The sequence below is a fragment of the Leuresthes tenuis genome, unplaced genomic scaffold, assembly GCF_036924035.1.
Source record: "Leuresthes tenuis unplaced genomic scaffold, fLeuTen1.0.hap1 SCAF_5, whole genome shotgun sequence".
NCBI lineage: Eukaryota > Metazoa > Chordata > Actinopteri > Atheriniformes > Atherinopsidae > Leuresthes > Leuresthes tenuis.
In genome coordinates, this window is record NW_027325359.1 from 17,300,061 (window position 1) to 17,322,718 (window position 22,658).

At 40.6% G+C, this 22,658-nt stretch overlaps 1 protein-coding gene across 13 annotated transcripts in view; it reads left to right on the top strand.

Moving 5' to 3' along the window:
* The window catches only part of LOC140307432 (unconventional myosin-IXAa-like), a 125,379-nt gene that overhangs the window by 55,493 nt on the left and 47,228 nt on the right, over positions 1–22,658 (top strand). For 8 of the 13 annotated variants that reach the window (XM_072386314.1, XM_072386319.1, XM_072386320.1 and 5 more), the window contains exons 3-8: positions 5,452–5,546; positions 6,687–6,749; positions 10,883–10,982; positions 13,055–13,108; positions 17,879–17,979; positions 18,121–18,247. In XM_072386314.1, coding sequence (XP_072242415.1) covers positions 5,452–5,546; positions 6,687–6,749; positions 10,883–10,982; positions 13,055–13,108; positions 17,879–17,979; positions 18,121–18,247 — 540 coding nt within the window. The remainder of the gene's footprint in view (positions 1–5,451; positions 5,547–6,686; positions 6,750–10,882; positions 10,983–13,054; positions 13,109–17,878; positions 17,980–18,120; positions 18,248–22,658) is intronic. The other 5 variants (XM_072386315.1, XM_072386326.1, XM_072386325.1 and 2 more) reach the window with 3 other exon arrangements.

The following is a 22,658-nucleotide window of genomic DNA, read 5'->3' on the forward strand; positions in this document are numbered from 1 at the left end:
CCGTAATTAAGACAAGTGCGTGAAGCCCTGCTATTGTTTTTTTTTTTCCTCTGCCGTATTTCCCTCGAGTACGTTGAAAATGTTGAGCTTTTGCGGTGGATTATGGAGAGATACCACACTGTGGGCTGTTGAAATGTTGAACGAAACCAAGAGGGGAAGAGACTAATGAAGAATTAGCCTCCCAAACTGTGACTACACACTTCCCGCATCCTGTCAGATTAAAAACCCTGTCATTAGCAGGGCTTTCATGAGAAAGATGTGCGTCTGCGCAGTATGAAACAGCCTACAGAACTGCGCCACAGTGCTTTAAAATGATAAAAAAAATTTTTATCAAAGTTAAATGTTATTATCTTTTTTCCTTTTCTTCTTGAAAGGCTTGAAAATATTATACTTCCCAGCATTAAAGCAAAGAAGGCCTAAATATGGGAAAGATTAAAAAAGAAAACTTGAACAGGTTAATAATGTTTAGCAAAAATGTTCTAAAAGTTCTTTGTTAATCATGATGTCTCAGATGTGTCTTGTGAAAACAATAAATCATATGTATACTAGCAGATCATGACAGCAAATGACATGAAATTAAGCAGTAATTTATTACCCTCCAGAACCGTCTGTGATTGTGTCTCTCTTTATTTTCCCCCTTATTATTTTCATATCACTGAACTGTGCCTTCAGGGCAGACAAACTCTAAGAAGTGGGTACCAATGGAGGTACAGTGGATTAAATTGAGCTATTATGAAGTAAACTGTTATGAAACAGCCCAACACATCTTTGAAAGGAGATGCCTTTATGAGACTGCAGGGCTGTTATAAATCAAATGTTGTTTCTAACATTTTTACATTATTATTGTTGTAGTTTACTCCTGAAATTGAGAGAGGGAAAATATTCACACTCTGTCTTATTTGCTGTGATTGAAAAGCTCTCACAGTGTTGCTACTTTGTTCTCATTAAATGACAGACGATTCAAGGGGAAGTTCTCCTCGGGGAATTGTTACAATCCTTTTTCATCTTTTCTTTTCCTCATTTAAACCAGTGATTTAGCTGTCCGAATGCAGTTTAGTGTATGTAACTTATGTTTGTCAGCAGTTTGTGTGCCTGTTGATGTGTGTGTAAAGCCTTTCTGACACACTGCATAGAGTGTGTGGTTAAACTGCTCTGAAAGGCTGCATGGATGCCCAAAGGCTGAATTTAAGTTTCGATCTTTGGTTTGCTCATGTTAGCATTACAGCTACCTAAAGAAAAGAAGCTACATGATCTGTATCTGCAATATATTGAGGAACTGTCATTTGCTCTTCAATATTGACTTTAAGTCTAGAAAATAGATCATATAAAATCGAATAATGTACAAATGTTAAATAATATCCTTTATAATCTTGTATAGTATCTGCTCTGTGATTTCTGAAACTTGGATAGCAAGCTAATGGACGCTAGCCCAGCTGTGGTTTTGGCACATCTCCGCCTATATTTCATGGTATAGGTCAGCTAATGGGGAGGCACTGCAGATGTGCTGTGAATAAGGCCAAGAAGGAAGGTGAAATCGTAGGAGAACGCAGCAGGTGATGAACATTAATATTTGAGCTAATTTTAGCCACTGCTTTAAGGAAGGTCTTGACATGCAAATGAACAGTCTTGTTCCCATCTTGTCCCTCTCCCTCCAACAATCCTGCACCACTGCTTCCCTCTTCTGAGAATACGGATCCTGGGTTTTTTCCCCAGCTGTGGAGGAAGTAACTAGCTAACGTAATGCGACAGCGTGGAAGAGCCCTCTGGGCCATCGCATTGCATAAGCATAAATTAGCATATTGTTAGTTTGAAGTTTGGACTTAAATATAGAGACACACACATTGTCACAGTAGGATTAAACCTTTGGGTCAGCAGATCTGCTTTAATATAAAATCTTAAATGACCTGCTAAGCAGTGTATCCTTTTGTGTAAGTGGAAACTGTGATGAGCTGTTTTTAACACTTAAAATGCAAATTTTTGGATTTTGTATGGCACCGCAGGCTATGGAATGAAGACTTTGATTTATTCAGTTTATGTTCAGTGAAATTAAATTTTACAGTGAGTTGATCTATTTCCTTCAAGTCTAAGTCCTGTATGGTGAAAGCAAATGTATCGGGTATTCCATATTCTTTCACGTTTCGTCAAGACAGAACAGCAAACCTGAAATCAGCTGTCTATTATTTTCAGTATATATAATATCTGCCATTCATTTCATTACCATGATTTTCTCCATGCTGTATGCATGTCTGGGCTGTTGCATATCAAATTAATCCTATACTTTCTCTCCCAAAAGCATTTGCAAGTTTTTTTTATTTTATTTATTAGATTCATCAGTCTTTGTTATGTGCCCAGCAACAACAATAAAAAAAATTCTAGCCACTTGATATTTATACAGGACAACCAGTTCATCATCTCAACACTCAATATCTCAATATTCTGCAGTTCACTTAATCTTTTGTGTTTCTCCGATCAATGATTTGACTCTTTAGTTTTCATTTAGAGTTTTTAAAAAAACAAAAAAAAACATTTTTATGGAGTCTAGGGGCAGCATAGGTGAACTTTTCGTCCACCAAAGTAAGACCAAAATATCTTTGACCCACAGAAGTGTTTTCTGATCTGTTGCCTGCCAAAACTATCTCAAATATATGTTGTACAGTTAATCCATCCTCTATTGCGACAGCCACATGGCTAAGGTGTGGTCAGACTTAGGCTAATAGTAGCATATGTTGTAGCTTGGATTAGGGAAACATTGTGCTATGGCTTGAAAATGACCACTGTGTGATGGAAGATGCATCATTGTCTCCGCAGTTACACGAGTAAGCATGTGGCCGGGGAGCAAACAAAAACAGCATAAACTGAAGAAACTGATGGGAAATGGACTGGAGTCTCTGTTGTTACAATGCCTGACCTCTTCCCTAAGCAGGCTTTGTTGCTCCGAAACTGTCGCTCCATCTCGCATCGTAGCTAATACAACTACTGTAGGGTTCATCCCCTGAGTCTAAGAATGAGTGTTGTTTTGTGTCCTCCAAGTCTGTGGCTGAAATGAGAGGAAAGAGCGAGGAGGTTGACATGCTACAAATTGTGTATATTTTGTTTATCATACACATTAATAGCAATGAAACAGGCCAGATGAAATTAATTTCCCCTTGTTTGATTGACTTTATCTCCCCTGTGCACTCTTCTCTTTTTTTTCTATCATATAACATTTAATTAGTCCTAAAACTAAACAAAAAAAAAGAAAGAGACAAACCTTTGTTTTTGTAGTATTGCTTTTTCAATCATCACAATCATTAAACAAAAAAATACAGCTTGAGGAAAGCTGCCTTAAGGCTTTTCCACTTTCAGATACTGTTCTGAGCCCTCGTATCACACGCACGCGTCTGGTTTTTACATGTAGAAGCCAACCAAACTCGATACTCTCTCCCCCCGGTCTATCCACACACTCACAGTCTTACGTATGCACACATGCATTTGCAATGTGTGTGTTTTCCTGTGCTGTGGTCACAGCAGGCGTTGACCATGAAGCAGAGTTCACCATTAAATCATCCAGACACTGCCGCCCACCTCATTAATCTGTTTCAGACACGCACAGAATGCACGCAGACAAGCTCCACGCGGTGTGCCGCATGCATGCACACATGCGAACAGAAATGTAGACGTATTTAGCATCCATCTTCTTCTATGCGCCAACACACAAACATAGCAAATAACGTCCTCCCTGTTTCTACGTGCTGCGTTTTCCTTCACCACCGGTTTGCCCAGTTCAATCATTTCAGGAAGTGGATTTTCCCCCTAAAACTCCAAACTGGAAATATTTTGCCACAGAACGGCTCTTATATCCCAAAATTACGGAGGTTGAAAGCTATGTCATTATCATGTGAATTGCAGTTTCAATTTACATTTTGGATTCAGGATATTGGAGGAGAGCTCACTGGCCATCCAAACTTTCTGTCTCCATGTCTCGACCCCGGAGAGATGGACACATATTATGTCCTAATAGGGCTGTGATGGAGGGATAAAATGGATACATTATGTGAAAGAGGAATGAAGGGGGATTCAAGCAACTGTTTGAAAGATAGTGAAAGACTTGGGGAAAAAAGAGGAGAGAATCAACTCTTGTTTCTCCTTCTGGCTGTTTTGTCTTTACTGTCTTGGTGAATGTGTGTCAAGCTGGCCGTGTTTTTGTGTGTGTGTGTGTGTGTGTGTTTGTGGTGGGGGTGTTTCTGAATGAATCAATGCAGAGACCAAAGCCTGATTCAGAAGCAGGACTTTACTTTTATTAACCGTGTTATTCCATAGCCATAGTATTCACCCAGCAGCCACAATCAATTATGTGACGCCCACCTCTCTCTGAGCCTCTGCCTTTCTGTCCCCTCTGCTGCTTTTCTGCTGCTTCCTATATAGTAATTTATCTCAGCTCCATAATACTGATTGCATCTGCTTGAAATTTCACCACTGCGGCTCTGAACTGTTACACTTAATATGATGCTTACATTCTTCTTCTCTAAAGTCTCCTACCAGAGACATCTTTTTTCTTTTCTTTTTTCTTTTTAAGTTGTTCTCATCTCCTCAAAAAATCTCTTTATTTCCCTCCATATCCAGCCCAATTTCCATCAAGGCTGCTTTCTTTCCGCAGCTCCTTCTCTTTATATTTTCCATTTGTCTTTTTATCTTAATTCTCTTTGCTTTTGATCTTCTGTTCAGTCTGCATTTCCTCTCCTCTCTTTTGTATTCTTTCTTTTTTGGCTTCTTTTCCCCCTCGGTTGTCTCTCCACTCTCCCTCTGTATCTCCTCTCCGTGCTGGGTTTTCTCGCCTCGCTGCTGCCCTTTTCATCTTTCGTCTTACTTCTCCTCTCCCTCTACCTCACAAACCCACCCCAGCAGGGCTCATCAGACTCCTAATGAGATCCTGAATGAGTCCTTCAGGGGCCTCTAACGATGGGCTCCCTCTGTGTGTATGTGTTTGTGCATGTGTGCTAGCAGAAATGCCCACAGACTCCCACAAGTAATGACTGTGTCTGTTTTCAGCTCTGGACTGTTTGCCTTTGCAGGAATTTGGCAGTTTAGTTCATGGTTGACGTGTCTGAGTGTGAGTTTAACTGCGAGTTTGTGCATTTGTGTGCGTGTGTCTGTTGCGGGCCCCTTGCTGCGCCTCCTGACCTCTGTTACAGTGCTGTGATTGGTAGCCTTTCCGTTTACTCCTAACACATTTTTTTTCCCCCATCAATTCCCATCAAAAAGCTTGCTAGGAGATATCCAGACCCTGCAGACTGACACGTTTATCTGAAATTAAAACCTGCTGGTGAAAGGGGAGCTTAGTAGTATCATTTGCCGGTCAATTATAAAGAATTTTCATGCTTTTCTTTAACGGTGTGGTGAATGAAGAAACACTCATTCATGCTTGGAAATCGTCACCTGTCTTGTATGAACTTCTTTTCTTTCTCTCCTCAGGCCTTTGGGAACGCCAAGACGGCGCACAACAACAACTCCAGCCGCTTTGGAAAGTTCATCCAGGTCAACTACCAGGAGAGTGGCACTGTCAGAGGGTGAGACACACACTCGCAGAAACACAGGCACACACCAAAAAAAAACTTGTATAGAAGCTGACACACAATTGTCACACAGCCAACACAATCCCATCTAAGGGAAACAAATGAGCTATAAATGATTTGATAATGACTAAATGCTGTGTTCAACATAATGGCTGTAAATCAGTGACAAGTTGATATAAAACTGTTTAGTTTAAACCTTTTCTTACTGTTTGCATAATTCAAATGGTGTGTTAAATATTGTAAACTGCAATACATTATGTATTGAACTGAAGTGTAAATTTTTAAAATCTTGAAACGAAGCAATTATAATTCTCGTATCACAATTTCAGAACCACAAAATCGGATAATTCTGCCTGCCAACTTTCTCTTTTGGTTGTTGTCAGCTTAACCTTTAAGCGGCGTCCACAGCAATAACTATAACAAGGACGGCGGTAAATAAGATGCTTGTAAAGACTGTTCCAATCCACGTGGATGGAGTTCAAATCACAGCTATAACGACGATGGCGATAATCAATATCGTTGGGATTGATATTTGGTTGGAGAAGCAGAAAAAAGATGAGAGGGAATCAAAATACACCTGGGCTCGCGTCTCTAAAGCTACACTTATTGAATGCACTATCACCATGATATTTGGCCAAAAAGAATACAAATAAAAGATAATTATCAAATTCAACATCAAATTACCTGCGGCACACACTTATTAGTTTATGGCGTCCTCTTTGACAGTAGCCATGACATCATCAAAGAGTGAAATTACTTCCCAAAAGAGGATAGTTGTTGTAACAGAGTGGTAGATCCCTCCCTCCCCCCCAGCTCCTCTCGTTCATGTAGGAAATGGTGAATGTAGAGCGCTCTGTTTTTCTCTTCTTTTCTCTGTTCAATATACAGCAGCGGCAGGTCAGCAAAGTCCATTTTGGAGCGTGTGGAGCACAGTGCGTGCTCTCTGTTTACAGAATGTTTTCACTCAGCCGTGTGGGTGCTTACATCATTATCGATTTAATTAGAGTAATTATTCCCGGTGTGGCCGGCCCCTTTAGTATCAGTCGAGTTTTAGTCGGAGCCTCAGTGGCTTTGTCCTCAGATTCTTTTGGCCTTCATTTCATTCTTTCTTTCTTTTTTTTTTTTTATTTCCAGAGCATATGTAGAGAAGTATCTGCTGGAGAAATCCCGTCTGGTGTACCAGGAGCACAATGAGAGGTAGGTGAAGACGAAACTGATTATGTTTTTTAAAAGTCAGGCTGTCGGATGAGTTGCTGGATAAAGCTTTTTGACTGGGTACTGATCAGTCGATCGCTGGCACATCTGTTACCGAGTTGGCTCACCAACCACAATGTTGTTGGGTCATTGTCATTTACAACAGAGTGTGTTGCTGTTAAATATCAAAAGCCAAAGCAACTTTTTGGTTTGATTGTGTCTGTAGATACGATGAGAAATTAAACGATTAATTACATTTTTTCCTCTGTAAAAAAGATTAAAACAGTGAACCTCGAATAACCCCAGGTGAAGTGATGCAGCCATAAATAAATGTAAAAATCTGAAGCACTCAGAGCCATAGTCCCACCTCTTGAAGAGATAAGATATTAAATCCATATTTTTCTACATGCTTTCTCTTTAAGAAACCCAATACTGACGCAGTCTCGATTTCCTCTTCAAACTCAGATCTATGAGGTGTCCATCCAAACTAGGCCTTCGTCATTTTCTTAATGATCTGGTTTCCCTCTGAGTTTGGCCTTTCCTCTTTCTAAAGACCGAGGGGAAATTACAGGAAGTGTTGTTTGAGACAAATCTCTGTCAATACTTACTTTCTTCTTTAGTGTAACTCAAACACAGACTTATTTTTTTTTATTATCCTGTTTTTCTCAAAGATGTAGCCAGACTCATCTGTTTTTTTCACTTACCTAACAGACTGTGAGCATTCGCAAACCAGTCAGCTGCACGCTTAACCCAAAGATATTTTTTCTTCTTAACACAGACACATCCTCCATTTCATCACGTCGCTCATTTCCCAGATTACAGTAAAATAAATGTATTAAAAAAACAATGAAGTAACTGATCTTCCTGCCACGATGGTTTTGTGAGAGTAAAAAAAGATGTGAAAAGTCACCACTGGTCATTTAATCTCTGTAACCCTGCTTGGCCTGAGGTTTCTATTTCACCCTGATGACAGGGCCTGGTGGCCATATTGATGGGGTAGAAACTAAAGACAGGACCTCCCAGACTGCTCTGACCAGAAGCATGAAGATGAAGTAGGAGGTCGGCTGATGATGGCTGCAAACCATCTTAAATCTTAAATCCGGGACAGGTTGCCTCTGCACGACCCCAGTTTAGGGAAGAAAACAAAACAAAACACAACACTAAGGAGGGAATTATCTGAGCTCTCAGGGATACTGCTGAGCATAATGAGAATAATGGTGGTAAAGTCAGAAAATAGAGAAAAAGTTAATTGCAGTGTTCATGGACCATGATTTACTTGATATAAAATTATTCAAACCTTGTGAATTTCTAGTTGTTTGAGCGAACAGTATTTTATCTTTCACAGAGCTTCACTCTTGCTTTAAACAGAACAGGTGTTTACATTGGTTCTGCATTTCCTCAATAATAGAGTGTGTGTGTGGAGTAGCTAAAGAGCAAGCCCTGTATATTCATTGACTGGCGGCTGCACGCTACGCTAAACTGTCGTGCCTCAGAAAACAAACATTGACACATCATAAAGTTAACTGACGTAAAAACTCACAAAATAGCCCTCTGTCAAACCACTTTTAATTTATGACTTTTCAGTTGTGTATATATCTCCTGTCCCCGTTTTGAGTAGCTGTTCTGAGTAAGCAAGCAGAAAGTTTATTGTTGTAAGTTAAGCTAGTTTAGCGAGCTGCTTATTAGCATCTGCGTCCGTTCTGATTCTTCAAACTGAGAGCACTCTGACGGCAGTCAACTCCATGGAAGACACTCAAATACTCACAAATACCTCACACATACCACACTTCAAGAAAAAAAAAAAAGAATATAACCCTTTAATGCTTGAAGGTGCCCTGTTGAGCTTTCTTCTAAAGAAGTTGAACATTTGCAAAGCTGATTTATTTATTTTTTCTTCATTAAATTTCTTTTCTTTTCTTTTTTTTATAAACTGAGGGTGCTGAATGATATCAGCATGTGGTAACTATCAGCTGATAAGGGCTTTGAAATTAAGTATTGGCACACGATGGAAATTAATAGAGAAAGTTGGATGACACTGACATTACTGTTTCAAAGAAACAAATGCTCAAGCCTGTGGAAGGTAGAAAAAATGATGGTATTATTTGAAAATGTAACATACAAATAAATGTTGTATGTTTTACATGCAAGTTTAAAAAGTTCTCTTGGTTTACACAGTGAATATTTGCATTTGAAAAGCATTGTACTTTATCTTTCTTATCTACCAGTAATTCATTATGACAAGAGATATATCAAAGTTGGATGCTCATTTGGATTTTATTGGCAACAACATATCACAATATAGTGGGCAACAAAAGGCTGGAAAATGAGCGGTTCTTCACAGGAACAGCTGGATGAAAATGTTGCAACTAATTGGGTTAAGTGGCAACCTATTGGTAACACGATTGGGTATAGAAGCAGCACCTTAAAGAGGTGGAGTCTCTCGAATGGGCAGTGGTTCAGCAATCTGCAAAGAAGTGCATCTATAATTCAATTAAATTTCAGTTCAATGTTCCTCAGTGTAAAATTGCAAAGACTTACTATTCCATCATCTACAGTATATAACGCCATTACAAAATTCTATGAAACTGCAGATATGCTTGTGATCACTGCATTAACTGGGCATGATTCTGTCATGGAAACCCTGTGCGTGCTCAAGAACACCTCCAGAAGTCATTGTCTGTGAACGCAGACTTCCAGCTTGTTATCAGCACTCAGTTTAAAAGCCTTAATCTCTGATGGTATGGGGGTGCATTAGAAATGCATGGAAATTGCAACTTGCTCATCTGGAAATGCACCATCAGAGCTGAAAGCTATACACAGGCTAAAGAAAAGCATATGCTCTTATCCAAATATCCAAATGACATCTTTTTCAGGGAAGGCTGTACATATTTAAGCAAGACAATGCAAAACAAATGTTGCATCTATTACAACAGTATTGCTTTATAGCAGAAGAGTGCAGGGGCTGGACTGGCCTGCCAGCAGTCCAGACTTTTCACCAACTGAAAACTTTTGGTGCACCGTGAAATGTAAAATATGCCAAAAAGACCCAGCAGACTGTTGAGCAGCTTGAATCCCATATAAAACAAGCATGGGACAACATTCCTGACTGTTGGGGTTGCTACACAGTGGAAAACATGGTCATGTCCTCATTATTTTAGATGTGTTGCTGCCAATCATATTCAGTATAAGCTTATTATTATCTACAGAATGGTAAAATGTTGCATTTTCAACATCTTAGTCAGTCTGTTTTTAGTTTAAAATATTAAGATATTGGTTTATGAGATATCCAAATCATTGTATTCTGTTTTTGATTTACATTTTACACAGTGTCTCGACTTTTTTGGAATTTATGTTGTGAAACACAGCTGTAGGTGAGCCTCATGGCTCAGCAGGTAACTGCTCAAAGAACTAATTAAAGGTCCTTTTGTAGAACAACTGGATTAATTGAGCAACCTGATCTACACTGATTTGGTTACCTCATTAATTGCTCAGTAACAGTGTATTTTCAGTCCGTTTGTGTCACACACCCACAGCTGTAAATTAGTAATGAGTGGTCAGATTTTTTTTATTAAAAAAAAAAAGTATTATTAGTAGTGGTAATTCACTGAGATGCACACCTCTGGTGTTTTCTACTCATATTGCAGCTTTTAGCATCGCCACCCTAAATTAACGCTAATAGCACGCGTTGTTACACCAATTAAGATGGGGGTTCTTTGATATCTTTCCTGGGTTTTAGAACTTTCCACCATTCCGTCAAGCATTAAGTGTCCTTCTGCAGAGAAGAAAAGCTAACTTCCAGCTGTAATAAGGTTACATCTCAGCTTACTGGCTGAAACACCAGCCTTTGTCACGGCTAATCAGAGCTCATTACGTTGACATGTGAGTCAACGGTGTGACTCATTTGTAACACGTTGCAGGTTTGCTTTTAGAGAACATGCGGCTGGTGGAATGTTCTTCACAGCTCTGAATCATCGAATACGGTCTTCTTCTCAGATGCTGTTTAAATTAAGTTTGATTTAAGGAGTAGAAACACTGCTGCTCTCAGTTCACCTCCGATGGAATTTAAGAATATTCAAGAAATCGATACAAGAGCGGTGTTTGGGTTTGTAGAATCTTACCTTCTACCTTTTCTGCAGGAACTACCATGTGTTTTACTACCTGTTGGCTGGATCCAGTGAAGAAGAGAGGACGGCTTTCCACCTGCTCAGACCCGAGGAATACCACTACCTCAACCAGGTCGGCACAGAACACACGCAAAGACACTCACTTGTATCGCAAAAAATGGATAATTTTCTGTCAAATGAAGTGAAGGTGCCTCGGAAAGGCAATCTGTCTGCGTTGGCTTCTGAATAAATTTTCGTAACTGGAGCACTTTTAAATGCACAGAAATGTTGATTGCATCAGCCCAGAACTGGGCATCTGTTTGTGTTTGTGTGTGTGTGTGTGTGTGTGTGTGTACATGCTTGAAAACATGCCCACATATGTGTGCATCTTGTGCAGTACATCTGTTTGTGCTGGCAGCTGATGCGTGAAGATTCATATTCCCTCCTTCTACAGTGCAACAGCACAGTGGGGAGCCAACAGAAAGAAGACGAAAAGAAAACCGATCTTCTTTGTTCATCTCCCTCTCCTTTCCTTAAAAAGTAACGTTTATTTTTTCCCCCCCAATTTTCCTTTAATCCCCACAACAACAACATCATCAACAACCCCCATCTCGCTGCCTGCTACCATGCAGCTCTGTTTCCATGGAAACTGCAAAACTCTGGAGTCAGTCTGGCGCTGATTTGGTTATGTGTAGTGCCAGAAGTCGTGTGTTTGTGCACGCCTCACACTCAGTCCTTCCACAAAGGAGCAAAATTCGTATTATATTTAGCTTTTTCTCCTCTCAGAGATGGATGTCTGTGTGTGTTTGGGTGTGTGTGTCTCCCTTGGCGATAGAGTGAACTGAGTACAGTTAATCAAGCATTAACCCTCAAGACTTAAGTTCCGACCTATTACTGGGTCTTTGTTCGAGAATGTCAATTAAAAGACCATCCGCTATGAAATTTACAAAGAAATGAGGTGTTCATGACTTTAAGTGACAATCTGTTCCAATTCCACAATGCACAGTGTAACATTGTACATATGCCAAAGTAACAGATAAGGTATTCAAGAGCTGACGATGTCGTAAGATTTTATTTTACTAATATTTGCTAATTAGATGTCTCTTTCATGCTCAATGGGGAACAGTGAATGCGAGAAAGATGGGATGTTTTTTAGATAGAGCTTTCCCTTGTCAGAAATCCAGCAGAAAAGCTCCAGCTGTAGCAGCTGCAGTATCATTTAAATGGATATTTTAGTAACTTTGAAGTGGGGTTCTGTGTAATGCTTGTATATCAGCAACCCACCTGCAGTAGAAAGTGACAACAAACTCTGGACAGATGGTTTCTTGATGAATGAGCCGAAGCTAAAAGCTACTTCTGCTTTTTCGCCATCTAAAACAACTCAAAAATGGCATTTGTCTGATTTTTGTAAATACTTCTTTTTGAAAATCTCACCTTTTTAAAAATATTTTTAAAAGAAATTGAATTCAGGCAAGTCTCACTAGATATTGTAACATATGAATCTTTTTCCACGTCCAATACATAAAACAGTAGTTTCATAATCCAGGCCTAAAAAATGTGAGATTTATTATAGGCTATCGTTTTTTTTTTTAAGCAGTTGTTTTATGGAGACTAGTGTCATGTGACGTGATGAATTGGTGCTTTTGGATGCCCTCGGATGCCTGCGGCCTTTTGCCGAAGAGAACTGTTGGAGACATAAGCGGCGGTGTGTAAAAGCGTTGCAGTCAGGCTGGTCAAGATACTGCAGTTTCCAGCCCTTCATCACACCGTTTTGCTCTGTGGTCTCTTTACATGTTTGTGGGCTTTTGATGGTGTCTTTGTGGCCTCTTCAACATAACAAAAATATTTGTGTATGGCTGTACGTGTGCGAGGCTCACACAGGCTCAAACTATCACTTGTATACTAAAGTAGATTTGTAATTCTAATGGTTTCAGTATAAGCAGTGCAGGGAGTGTGTGTTCCCTAAACAGAAAGTCTTTTTACTCGCTCTCTGATTACTCATTGAAATAGTACAGCTCCGGGGACGTGTGTGTCTGTTTGTGTGTAGGTTTAAAATTTTTTAACAGCATGAAGAATTTATTTATTTATTTTTTTCTCCCACTATAATTTTTTCTTTTCTTATTTATAAAAAGAAGAAGAAGAAGAAAAAAACAAAAGATATGTGTGTAATTCAAGCTTTCTTAACCCGCTCTGCCTTGCTTCCAGATGACAAAGAAATCGCACAAACTCCACTGGGACAATTCCTATGAAAGTGAGCTGGTCAGTATCGCGTGGATGACAAGTTGTCTGTGTACATCTGTGTTCACGGTGTGTTCTGCTACGCCAGGTTTTGGGTGCCAGTCTTGGTCTTGTTGTCTCTTGGCTGTCCGCATCCGCCTGCTTTCAGCAAACTGGATCAAAGATGGAGGCGGTCAGCACCGAGCTTTGTGATGAAATGCCTAAAAAAAAACGTTTGAAGGGATACTTCAGTAATCATTCAATTTCATTCCTTCATCCCACGAGTTGAATTGTAGAAATCCGAACCTGAATTTTGAAGTTGAACTTGATTTTTCCCTCCTAATTTTCTCTGAGGGAGGTTTTGTTTGTTTTACACATAAAACAATGGTTATGTGTCGATTAACCAAATGAATTCCAGACAACAAGGAATCCCTTCAAACAAAGCTTTTGGATAATTTGCTGCTGGGAAATGGAAACTGCCATCTTTAAAGGGAAGGTTCAGGATTTCAGTCCATTAATTACATTACATGGCATTTAGTATTCGACTTTATCTCTTCCTACTGAGGGACTGCAGTAAGAGTCTGTGTTGCTTTACAATGATTTCTTCTCTGACATTAAACATGGGCATAGAGAGGAGCCCCCATGTACTCAAACACGTGAAACACTGAGAGTTATGACAAGATTTGACATTATAGTCACTTTTGATAAGATTCCGCCAGTGCAAAGCCACCAGTTGTTGCAGGATATTTAGTTAAGGGTCAAAAAACACAACCAGAGAAGCCGTAACTGTCATAATATGCAGTATCATTAATGATACAGTAGTCAACAGCTAAAACAACTTACATGCTGAAACGTTTCTCTCTTGATCAAAGAGATGATTTTCAAAGTGATCAATAGTCCTCACATCCTGAAACTTCCCCACAAGGTGTGTGGTCCATTAGTTGTGTGTGTCTGATGAGAATCTGGTCCGTGAGCCTGCCACTGTCTTGCAAGCCTCCACCTGAAGTTTAGAATGTTTGGTCAGTGGGATTTGTTGTGTGTGTGTTTAAGGGATTCAGTATGTCCGTATGGTAGATTATATTACTCTGACTTTGCTGGTGAGCAAACACACGAGACATGAGAATCGGTTCGTATAAATAACTCGTAGTCTTACTGTATTTCATTCTTGACGTTGGCTTCGTCTTCACCCTCACTTTTTCTTTAGCTCTTTTATCCAACGAAGGGTTTTAGCATGCTATCCACTCTTCAAAATAATAAAAGTGGACTCACGTTACCCTTAAAGTGGGCTCTAAAAAGCTATTGTCTTCTTAAATTCCAACTAGTTACAGATGTAACATGAAAGGTAGAAGTATCTGTTTACATTTCTGTTTCTCAAATCGCTCGCACAACATACTCGCGCCTCACTGGAAGGAGCATGCACAGCACAAGGAGAGCTGTGCGGAACAAATCGTTTCAAATGACTTTGATGATTCCTTTTTTTTTTTTTTTTCTGCTTTGACTCTGGAATACATTTTGAAATAAATGTAACTTTTGTTACCCCACGATGGCTACAGCTGCTGTGAAGCTACAAACCCTTCACACACTGTACAAAGAGGGGATTTTAGATTGTCAATAGATAGATTCATCTGCTTCTGTCTCTTCTCAAAGACAGTTTCACAGCTGTTGTGACCTGATGCATCATACAGTAAGTTTACTGTGTGTGCAGATAGGGCCTTTTGTCCTATTTTGCGAAAGGGAGAAGTTTTGATGAACATGCTTCAAAACAACATCAATGTACTTTTCCTAGCACAGAGTTTAATAGAGGACATGGTTGGCCTGCTGAAACTGCAAGCTGTTTTTCTGGCACAGCTTTATAACATTAACTGTACTCCAACTCAAATTTAAAAATTAGTTTTTACACTTATCTTGTTATGTTTTGATGAAGCAAAACCAGATCAATTTAGTAAGTAAATGAGTTCTAGAGTATTAAAGAAACTCACTGTAGCTGCTTGACCTGCCTTTTCAGCCTTCAAATTTGAGTCTATACTTTTTTTATATACTTAACTACAGGACTGCTACTATCAGGACATAATAAAGAAGGGTCAGCTGGTCCTCACCAGGTCTTAGAATGAGGTAGATACAACCTCTGATAAACATTATTAACACATGACATCATTTCTTTCACAAAAACTAAGCAGACATGCAGAAGCAGTGTGTTTAAAACACCTTTACTGCTTCAATAAGAATTAAGAGGGTAACTGGCAGCCAGGTGCTGCTAATCAGAAACACTTGATGAACTGATCATGAGTAAGTGGGACCAGCTCTGTTTGCTGCCCACCTAGTTTGCTGCATTTCAGCCTGTGTTAAAACAATGCCAAGGAGGAAAGACATCAGCATTTATCTTAGTGGAGCAATTGTTGCTGCCCATCAATCAGAGAAGGGTTATAAGTCTGTTTCCAAACTAAGATCTGATGATGACCAAATCATTTTTATGTCCTGATATAAAAAACCTTTGAATTAAAAGAGACTGTACCTTCTTTTTCACATGACAGCAGTTCTGATTGACTCACTTTATCCTTGTTTAGAAGTCTTTTTAAATCCTAAATGGCTTTGAAAAGTCGTAATATTCGCATCTTATTCTTGCCCAGAATGCAGAATAACATTCTCCTCCTCACCTTGTTGGGCTACTCCTTTAACCTCAGAGTTTTCAGATGTCTCTCTTCCTGTGCTCCTTCCCACCCCACCTTCTGCCTCTTCCACACATATTCTGGCCACACAAGCGTTCCATCTCGCGGTTTGCTGACACACCGTCTCCCTCTAAGGTCACTGAGTGACCTCATCGGTCCGTGACCCCCACCATCTGAGGAGATGATGTCACCGTCTTCACACACACACAGAAAGTTTGGCAGCCTTTGACAGCTGTCTGAGCATCTGACCAACCCTCTGGGCCTATTTAACCCCTGACCTCTACCACTGGTCAGTTTGCGCTGCAGTAAATAGAGACACGGAGAGCTTTGAACAGTGACGAGTGTACACAAACTCCAGATGCAGCGTCTGGAGCTAAAAATAGAAAATAAACCAATGTGAATAAGGAAATGTGGGTATTGCCTAAAGATCCCAAAGACCAAACATTTTCTGGTTGTCTGTTTTCTGATGAGTGCCGTTGGGTGTTTGGATCTGGGCTTCGGTGGTTTGGGTTTGTATTTTATGCTTGTTTGGGTGTCTACGATTTGTGTGGAATGTCTAGTGATGGGGTGGCATGCTGTATTTGGCACCAAAACGACCAGGAGACTTGAAGACATAAATCATGACTAAGTCATGGTAAGTAAGTGTGAACTAGAAGCGCATAGCTGCAGTATTAACAGACTCCGCAGAGGATCCGTTACAAAGCTCCATGTGCACAGTCAACAGGGCTCTCGCCTTGAGGTTATTCACTGCCAATTTGCACCAGAAGTGTTGCAACTGGCATACAATTCCAATTGCAGGCTCTGAAGTGAGAAAAAATCTCTTTGTTTAAAATGAGTAATAAGAACAAGCTGTTTCTCAATCATCTCCTCGCTTCGCTTGGGCATCTTTTGTACTTTTCTGTCTTCTTAAAGCGACAATAGCCAAGGTTTTAGTTTTCAACCAAAGCATTCCCCCTGCAACTGTCAAAATTGATCTTTATTTTCTCAACTACCTTCAATATATCACGTTGTGCTGTTTGAGTTGGACCATACAACTTGCCTTTCCGGGTCTCTCCGTGGCTCAAGAAGCCTCAAAACCCCTTTGTTGGAAGAGGAGAAGCTCACAACAGAAGAACACTGATTGTTGGCTCTGCAGTCCCTGACAATTTCTAAGCCAAAGGAAAACAATGGCGAGGCAGAGGAGTGTGGAAGGGTGAAGTGTAGAAAAGGCAGTTTCAGAGTGTGGATTATAGGTTCCCTTGTCTTCTCTCGCTGGCCGGTCGCTGTGGTATGTGCTAATTACAGCCTGCGAGAGGCTCGCTGCTGGAGCAGAGACATGCTGACTGACCGGACGGCCCGAGGAGACTGATGATAACTGCATAAGTACACTTCCACACACTCCTTTACTCAACATTGCGCTCATTCATTGAGTAGCTCGACCATGGCAGCGCTTATTCATCTCAAAGTTGGTAACAAACGCTGTATGATATCAGTGTCTCATGATTACACAGGAATGTGCTGGTGTTCACTTAGCAGGGTTTCCCCCGGTGGCTTTGCGTCTCCTCTGCTGAAATAAACTCTGGAAATTATATGTTTTCTTGACATTATGACATGCTGGTTCAGCTGTTTGCTGTTAAGAAAATGTGCCATTTGACGGATTGATTGCTGATCCCAGGCAGACAACTGTGATAGATAGTGAATGTGTGGTCTTCCGTCGGGTGATGCAGCCTTCTGAATGTTTTCTTGAAGTATAGATTGAAGTCGCATGACTTATGTCAAACTCACTCACTTGTTGAATCTTATAAATCCATCTGATGACAAAACATTCTAAAAAATTTGTACCTTTGTCTTACTTAAAGTGTATTTTGAAGTCATAAATAGGAAGAACCCGTTAATAGTGTCACATGTGGTGAGGGGAAACGGACTGGCTTGTTTAGGACGAGAATTTCGTATATATTCTTATACATGAAAGATTTCATGAAACCCTGCTGTGTGAAACAAACAGTAATCTCGCCTCTGGTGGACAGTGAATCAGTATAGACAGCCTTTAGTTTCTCAGTGATGTTTCTTTATAAGTTGGTGAGCTGTGTTTTCATTAAAAAATCCCACCGGTGTTGATTTTTCTCTCGTGTCTTCTCTGTTTTTGTGTGCTTCCTCCCGACACCAGCAGGACTGCTTCACAGTAGAAGGAGAAGACCTGAAACATGACTTTGAGCGGCTGCAGCTGGCCATGGAGATGGTCGGCTTCCTACCCGCCACGCGCAAACAGTAAGATTGCCGACAGTGTTGTTGTCAGCTTGTTTTTCTTTGTCTTTCAATGGTCTTTCACACATATAAACAGATAACTCAGCAGAGTAATTGTCCAAAAATGATGTGAATGTGAAAGTGATGGAGCGTCTTCCTTCTCAGGATTTTCTCCCTGCTGTCGGCGATCCTGCACCTGGGAAACATCCGCTACAAGAAGAAGACTTACAGGGATGATTCCATCGACATCTGCAACCCAGAGGTCCTGCCCATCGTCTCGGAGCTGCTGGAGGTGAGCGGCTCACGCAGCCTTTTCATCAACTCTGAATCAGCAACATCAAAGTTCTGTGAAGATTCGCATCATTTCATTTTTTACCCTCTGAAAGTGCGCACGGAAAATGTCTCATTAACATGCCATTTGTCTTGTTTACTTTGTGCAGAAATGCAATACTCTGCTCTCCCTGATGGGTGGTAAACATGAAGAATGGAAGCAGGGTTTTTACCACAGAGCTTGTTTATTCTCCCTAAGTTCTTAAGCTTTGCCATTTTGTCTCGCCCAAGTCATTCCATCACATGCCCACTAAAGATGCATAAAACTCCCATGAGTGTGCTTTCAAAACAAGGTAGCATCCATTTAAGGGAATAAGTCCTTCCTCTGTTCTGTGCTCGTTGAATGCTGTTAGAAAATGGGATTTCACCTCCCACATGTGGTTTTTTTTTTAGTTTTTTTTTTTTTACAAAAAGCTTTTCAGAGAGCAGACAGAGTACTCTTGGCACACAAGCACAGCTTGTGGTGACAGCGGAAGTTAAGAGGTGCTTCAGGTCCCAAAGAGCCGTCCAACCATCCAGTACTTCCACAAAGTACTGTTTGTGTAGAGGCTATTTTCAGAACTTTTGTGCTGGCGTGCTGTTGCGGAGGCGTTCTTCTCCCAGCAGGAACAGCGAGTCCCTGTCTCTGTCCCAATATCACCTGCATGGTTAAATCACTTTTAAATGACCAATGCAGTCATATCAATCATTAATGCAGGCTTCAGAGACGAGTCTTATGCAGTTAGTTCCCACTTGTTTGTCAACAGCACAACACACGACTTATTACATATTTGAGAGCAAATGAATTCTCTTAGTTTCAGCACTTTGTGTCTAAAATTAAAGTTCAGTGAAAGTTCATCCAGCCTCTGGTATTAAGGTTGGATTGTAGAAGTAAAACTGAGTATTTACAGTACTGGTGCATCTTACAGTCTCGTGCTTGTTCATTATTCCTCTTTTTCTATATTTGATTTTTATTTTTAGAACAGGCTAAAAGTGAAGGGCAGTTCAGTTCAGTTCAGTCTGGTCAACACACACTGCGAGTCTACACACACTAATCGGTGTGGCCTGTAGGTTTAGACTGCTGCGGACCTTTTATCTGTCCACAGGATGAAGCCAGACATGGAAAAAAACATTTTCTGGCATGGGTCAACGCGCCACGCAGTGTTTACAAGTTTATGGGATTGAGAGACGATGTCACCTCCCAGCCCCTGTTAAAAACCGCAACCATTAGCAGGATGTGCTTGTTGATTCGCTGACAAAACAATGTCCGAAGTGCGCCGGAGACTCCTGTCAACAGCACCGCCGGGATGTTATGACTGTGGAGAGCATATCAGGGTTCCCCTTTAACATCCAGGCTGGTCTCTTTGATTCCCCAGAGATCCAGAGTGGCAGTGACGTGAGCTGAGCCACATGTTGGCCACATGCTCAAGGGTCAGTGTTTGAGTTCAAGTTTATTTGGATGCCTGATAGTTGGCGCGGATGGAACGACTGTTTGTCCACGGGGACATATAAAGTATTCTTCAAGCAAAGACGAAGAAGAAAACCCAAACCACAGGGTATTAGACACAAATACGTTCATTCAATTCAAATACATTCAATTTGGCAACAGAACTGAAGTTCTGCTGAGATGAAATGGCAAAAAAAAAGAGGTCAGTTAAAAGGAAAACCGTATTAGATAAATGTTTTTGTAGTACCTCTGTTAGTTTTGTTTGTCATGCTCATCCAACCCTACACACTGTGGAAATGTGTGCAGTTTTTAGAAGAAAAGCGGTTTTTGAATAATTTTTTGTTGAGTCTCTATAAAGAGACGAAAAGCAAACATCACACACATGTACGGTTAGGTTTGATTTAATTCTTTGGTCTCATCGGGCCACTGTAGCTATGTATAAGCGTACGGACCAAACGAGCACTTTTAAAACATCTTACCGTATGTTTTATTGATGAAGTGCTGGATAGCTTTATTTTGAGACGCTTTACACAACAGAGTCCACTAAATGGTAACATGGGTTGTTTAGGTTTGCTAAATGCGTTTCTGTGTGGGTCATGCCAGGCTGGAATTGCTTAAATGGAAAACTCAGCCACCTTGTTCACGCTCTGAATGTAGAATTACTTTAGTTTGCATGAATAACAGATGTTTGGAATGTAAGACAGTTCACATTTTGGACTGGATGTGAACCATTGCACTGTTTTTGCAAAGTGATGTGAAGCACCTCTCTTGGACTGTGTGGATTGATGCTTGAATGGAAATGAAACTGACTAGGAGTTCCTGTTTCCTGTGGAGGCACAACTTGAATAGGAAGTGGAGCTTGTATGTATGGGCTGATGTATGGCTGACAAAAATTCTATCCTCTAGGGTTGAGAGTTGAATGATTGGAAATTGCCAGAAAGATTCCTATGCAAAGTGGAAACCAGTCCAGTGAGAGCACCTCACTGGGGAAAAAAATCCCGCTGCAGTTTGAATTAGTTGACTGTTGGTCTGCTTTTACACAGAAAACAGGAGAGCGACACCGGTCAGAATGAAAGTTTTGCTGACTCCAAACCAGCGTTTACAAACTGCAATGAATTATGGTGTTAGAGCTGTGATTATAAGAGAACACCGAGCCTGTTACCAAGCAACAAATACATGGAAATGTACCAGCTAAAGACCAATCACCAGGCTGCAGAATAGGCTTTGCTCCTAGTTGTGGGATTACCAGGCAGTGTGAAATGAAGTCTGATTATACCACTCACTGCACACACACATGCACACGCACTCCCGCTGCTGTTCTCACCCCACCTCTGTTGAAGCCAGAGCCTTAACAAAAGAGCTAACAGGCAAAAATAGATCTGTAATGGTATTAGTCAGAATGTTAACACCCTTTCTTTTTATACATGAAGACATCATGCAGACATTCAAAGATGTGCTCTCACTTGCGTTCACGCATACACGTGGTCTCAGCAGCAGCTGTTCGGCCCACTCCCATAATCCCTGTAGATAGAGGAGATGTGCGCAGTGACATCTGCTTCTCCCAGTGTGGCCCTGTCATCAGCGGTTTGTCTGGGGCCAAGTTTCCCACAGGCCACATAGGATTGTCCTCTGTATGTGTGTGTGTCTCTGAGGACAGCGTGCAGTGTTTACAGGCTTATCTTGGTCAGCTGTGTTAGAGAGAAGCAGCGAGACTATTATGAGCTTCAGCACTGTGGGCAATAAGGGTCGGTTAGCTGAGTGACGTGACATTTTATATCACAGTCACCATGACAGAGTCAACTAATGCATTTTCTGTAGATGCGACTGCTAGGGACTGTTTGTGTTTGGCTGTCTGGTGACTTAAATGCCTGATGAATTAGTTCAATTCATGATGATGATGATGATGATTCTAAAAACAATGAATCTAACAGTGGCGGGCCGTGCATTTCACACCTCGGCCTTCAGTAGTGCTCCGTCTGAATCAATCCACCCTCAAAAACTATTTTATGGCTGTAAAAAACATATTTTTTTGCAGAAATACAATATAAAGAGCTGTTGCATTGCAGAAAGATAACTCGTGTAGCCAGAATAAATGCATTTACTGAAGAAACAAACCCGGGGTGCACAAGTCTCCTATTAATGCAGCTACAGCTGCCACACACATTTAAAAAAGCATCAATAACAACCGCATATTATTTATTAAAATAGCAACCTCTTATTCTCCAAAAATCCTGATTATTTGTACACAAAATCCATCCTCCTTTCTTTCCTCGTTACTCTTTCATACAGATTATTTGTGCATTTCAGTTCCATCAAGAAGTCCTTTTCTATCGCCATCTAAGCTAATGCTGAAAGTCGAGCCTGCCCTCTCATATTTCTGGCATAGGTTTCAGAAGTTTTAAAGTTTTACATCCATTTCTTCTCCTCCTTCAGCCATTGTGGGTTGACAAAACGGCTATAAAATCAACACTATTTTTGCTTGTGCAGCTCGCTGCAGATACAGTTTGCTAGCTCTGGCTAGTTCACTCTGACTATCCAATCAAACGGTACGAATATGCTGACGTCACTGTACGCCTGCTGGAAGGCCTTGGTGTCGCCACCTCAAAATCTGATTGGTTGAAGCAACAGTTTGATCTACACTTGTTTTATGCTACAGGGCCCTGAACTGAATGTGAAGGCCTTCAGGCAGATTTCTTTGACCCTGGCAACAAACGATGGCTGAAATGTGATTGGTTAAATGCTTTCATATGAAAATACACGTCTGGAATCGGCGCAACCAAGGGAAAAGCTATGAAAGGAAGCGGACAGACTATTTGGAATTATTCAATAAAATAAATGGACATTCATGGACAAAATATAATTAACATCAGTCTGTGATTCAGATATTTTTTAGGCCAGCAGAGAAGGCCTCGCAGGCCCTGACGACCCACCACTGGAATCTAATATA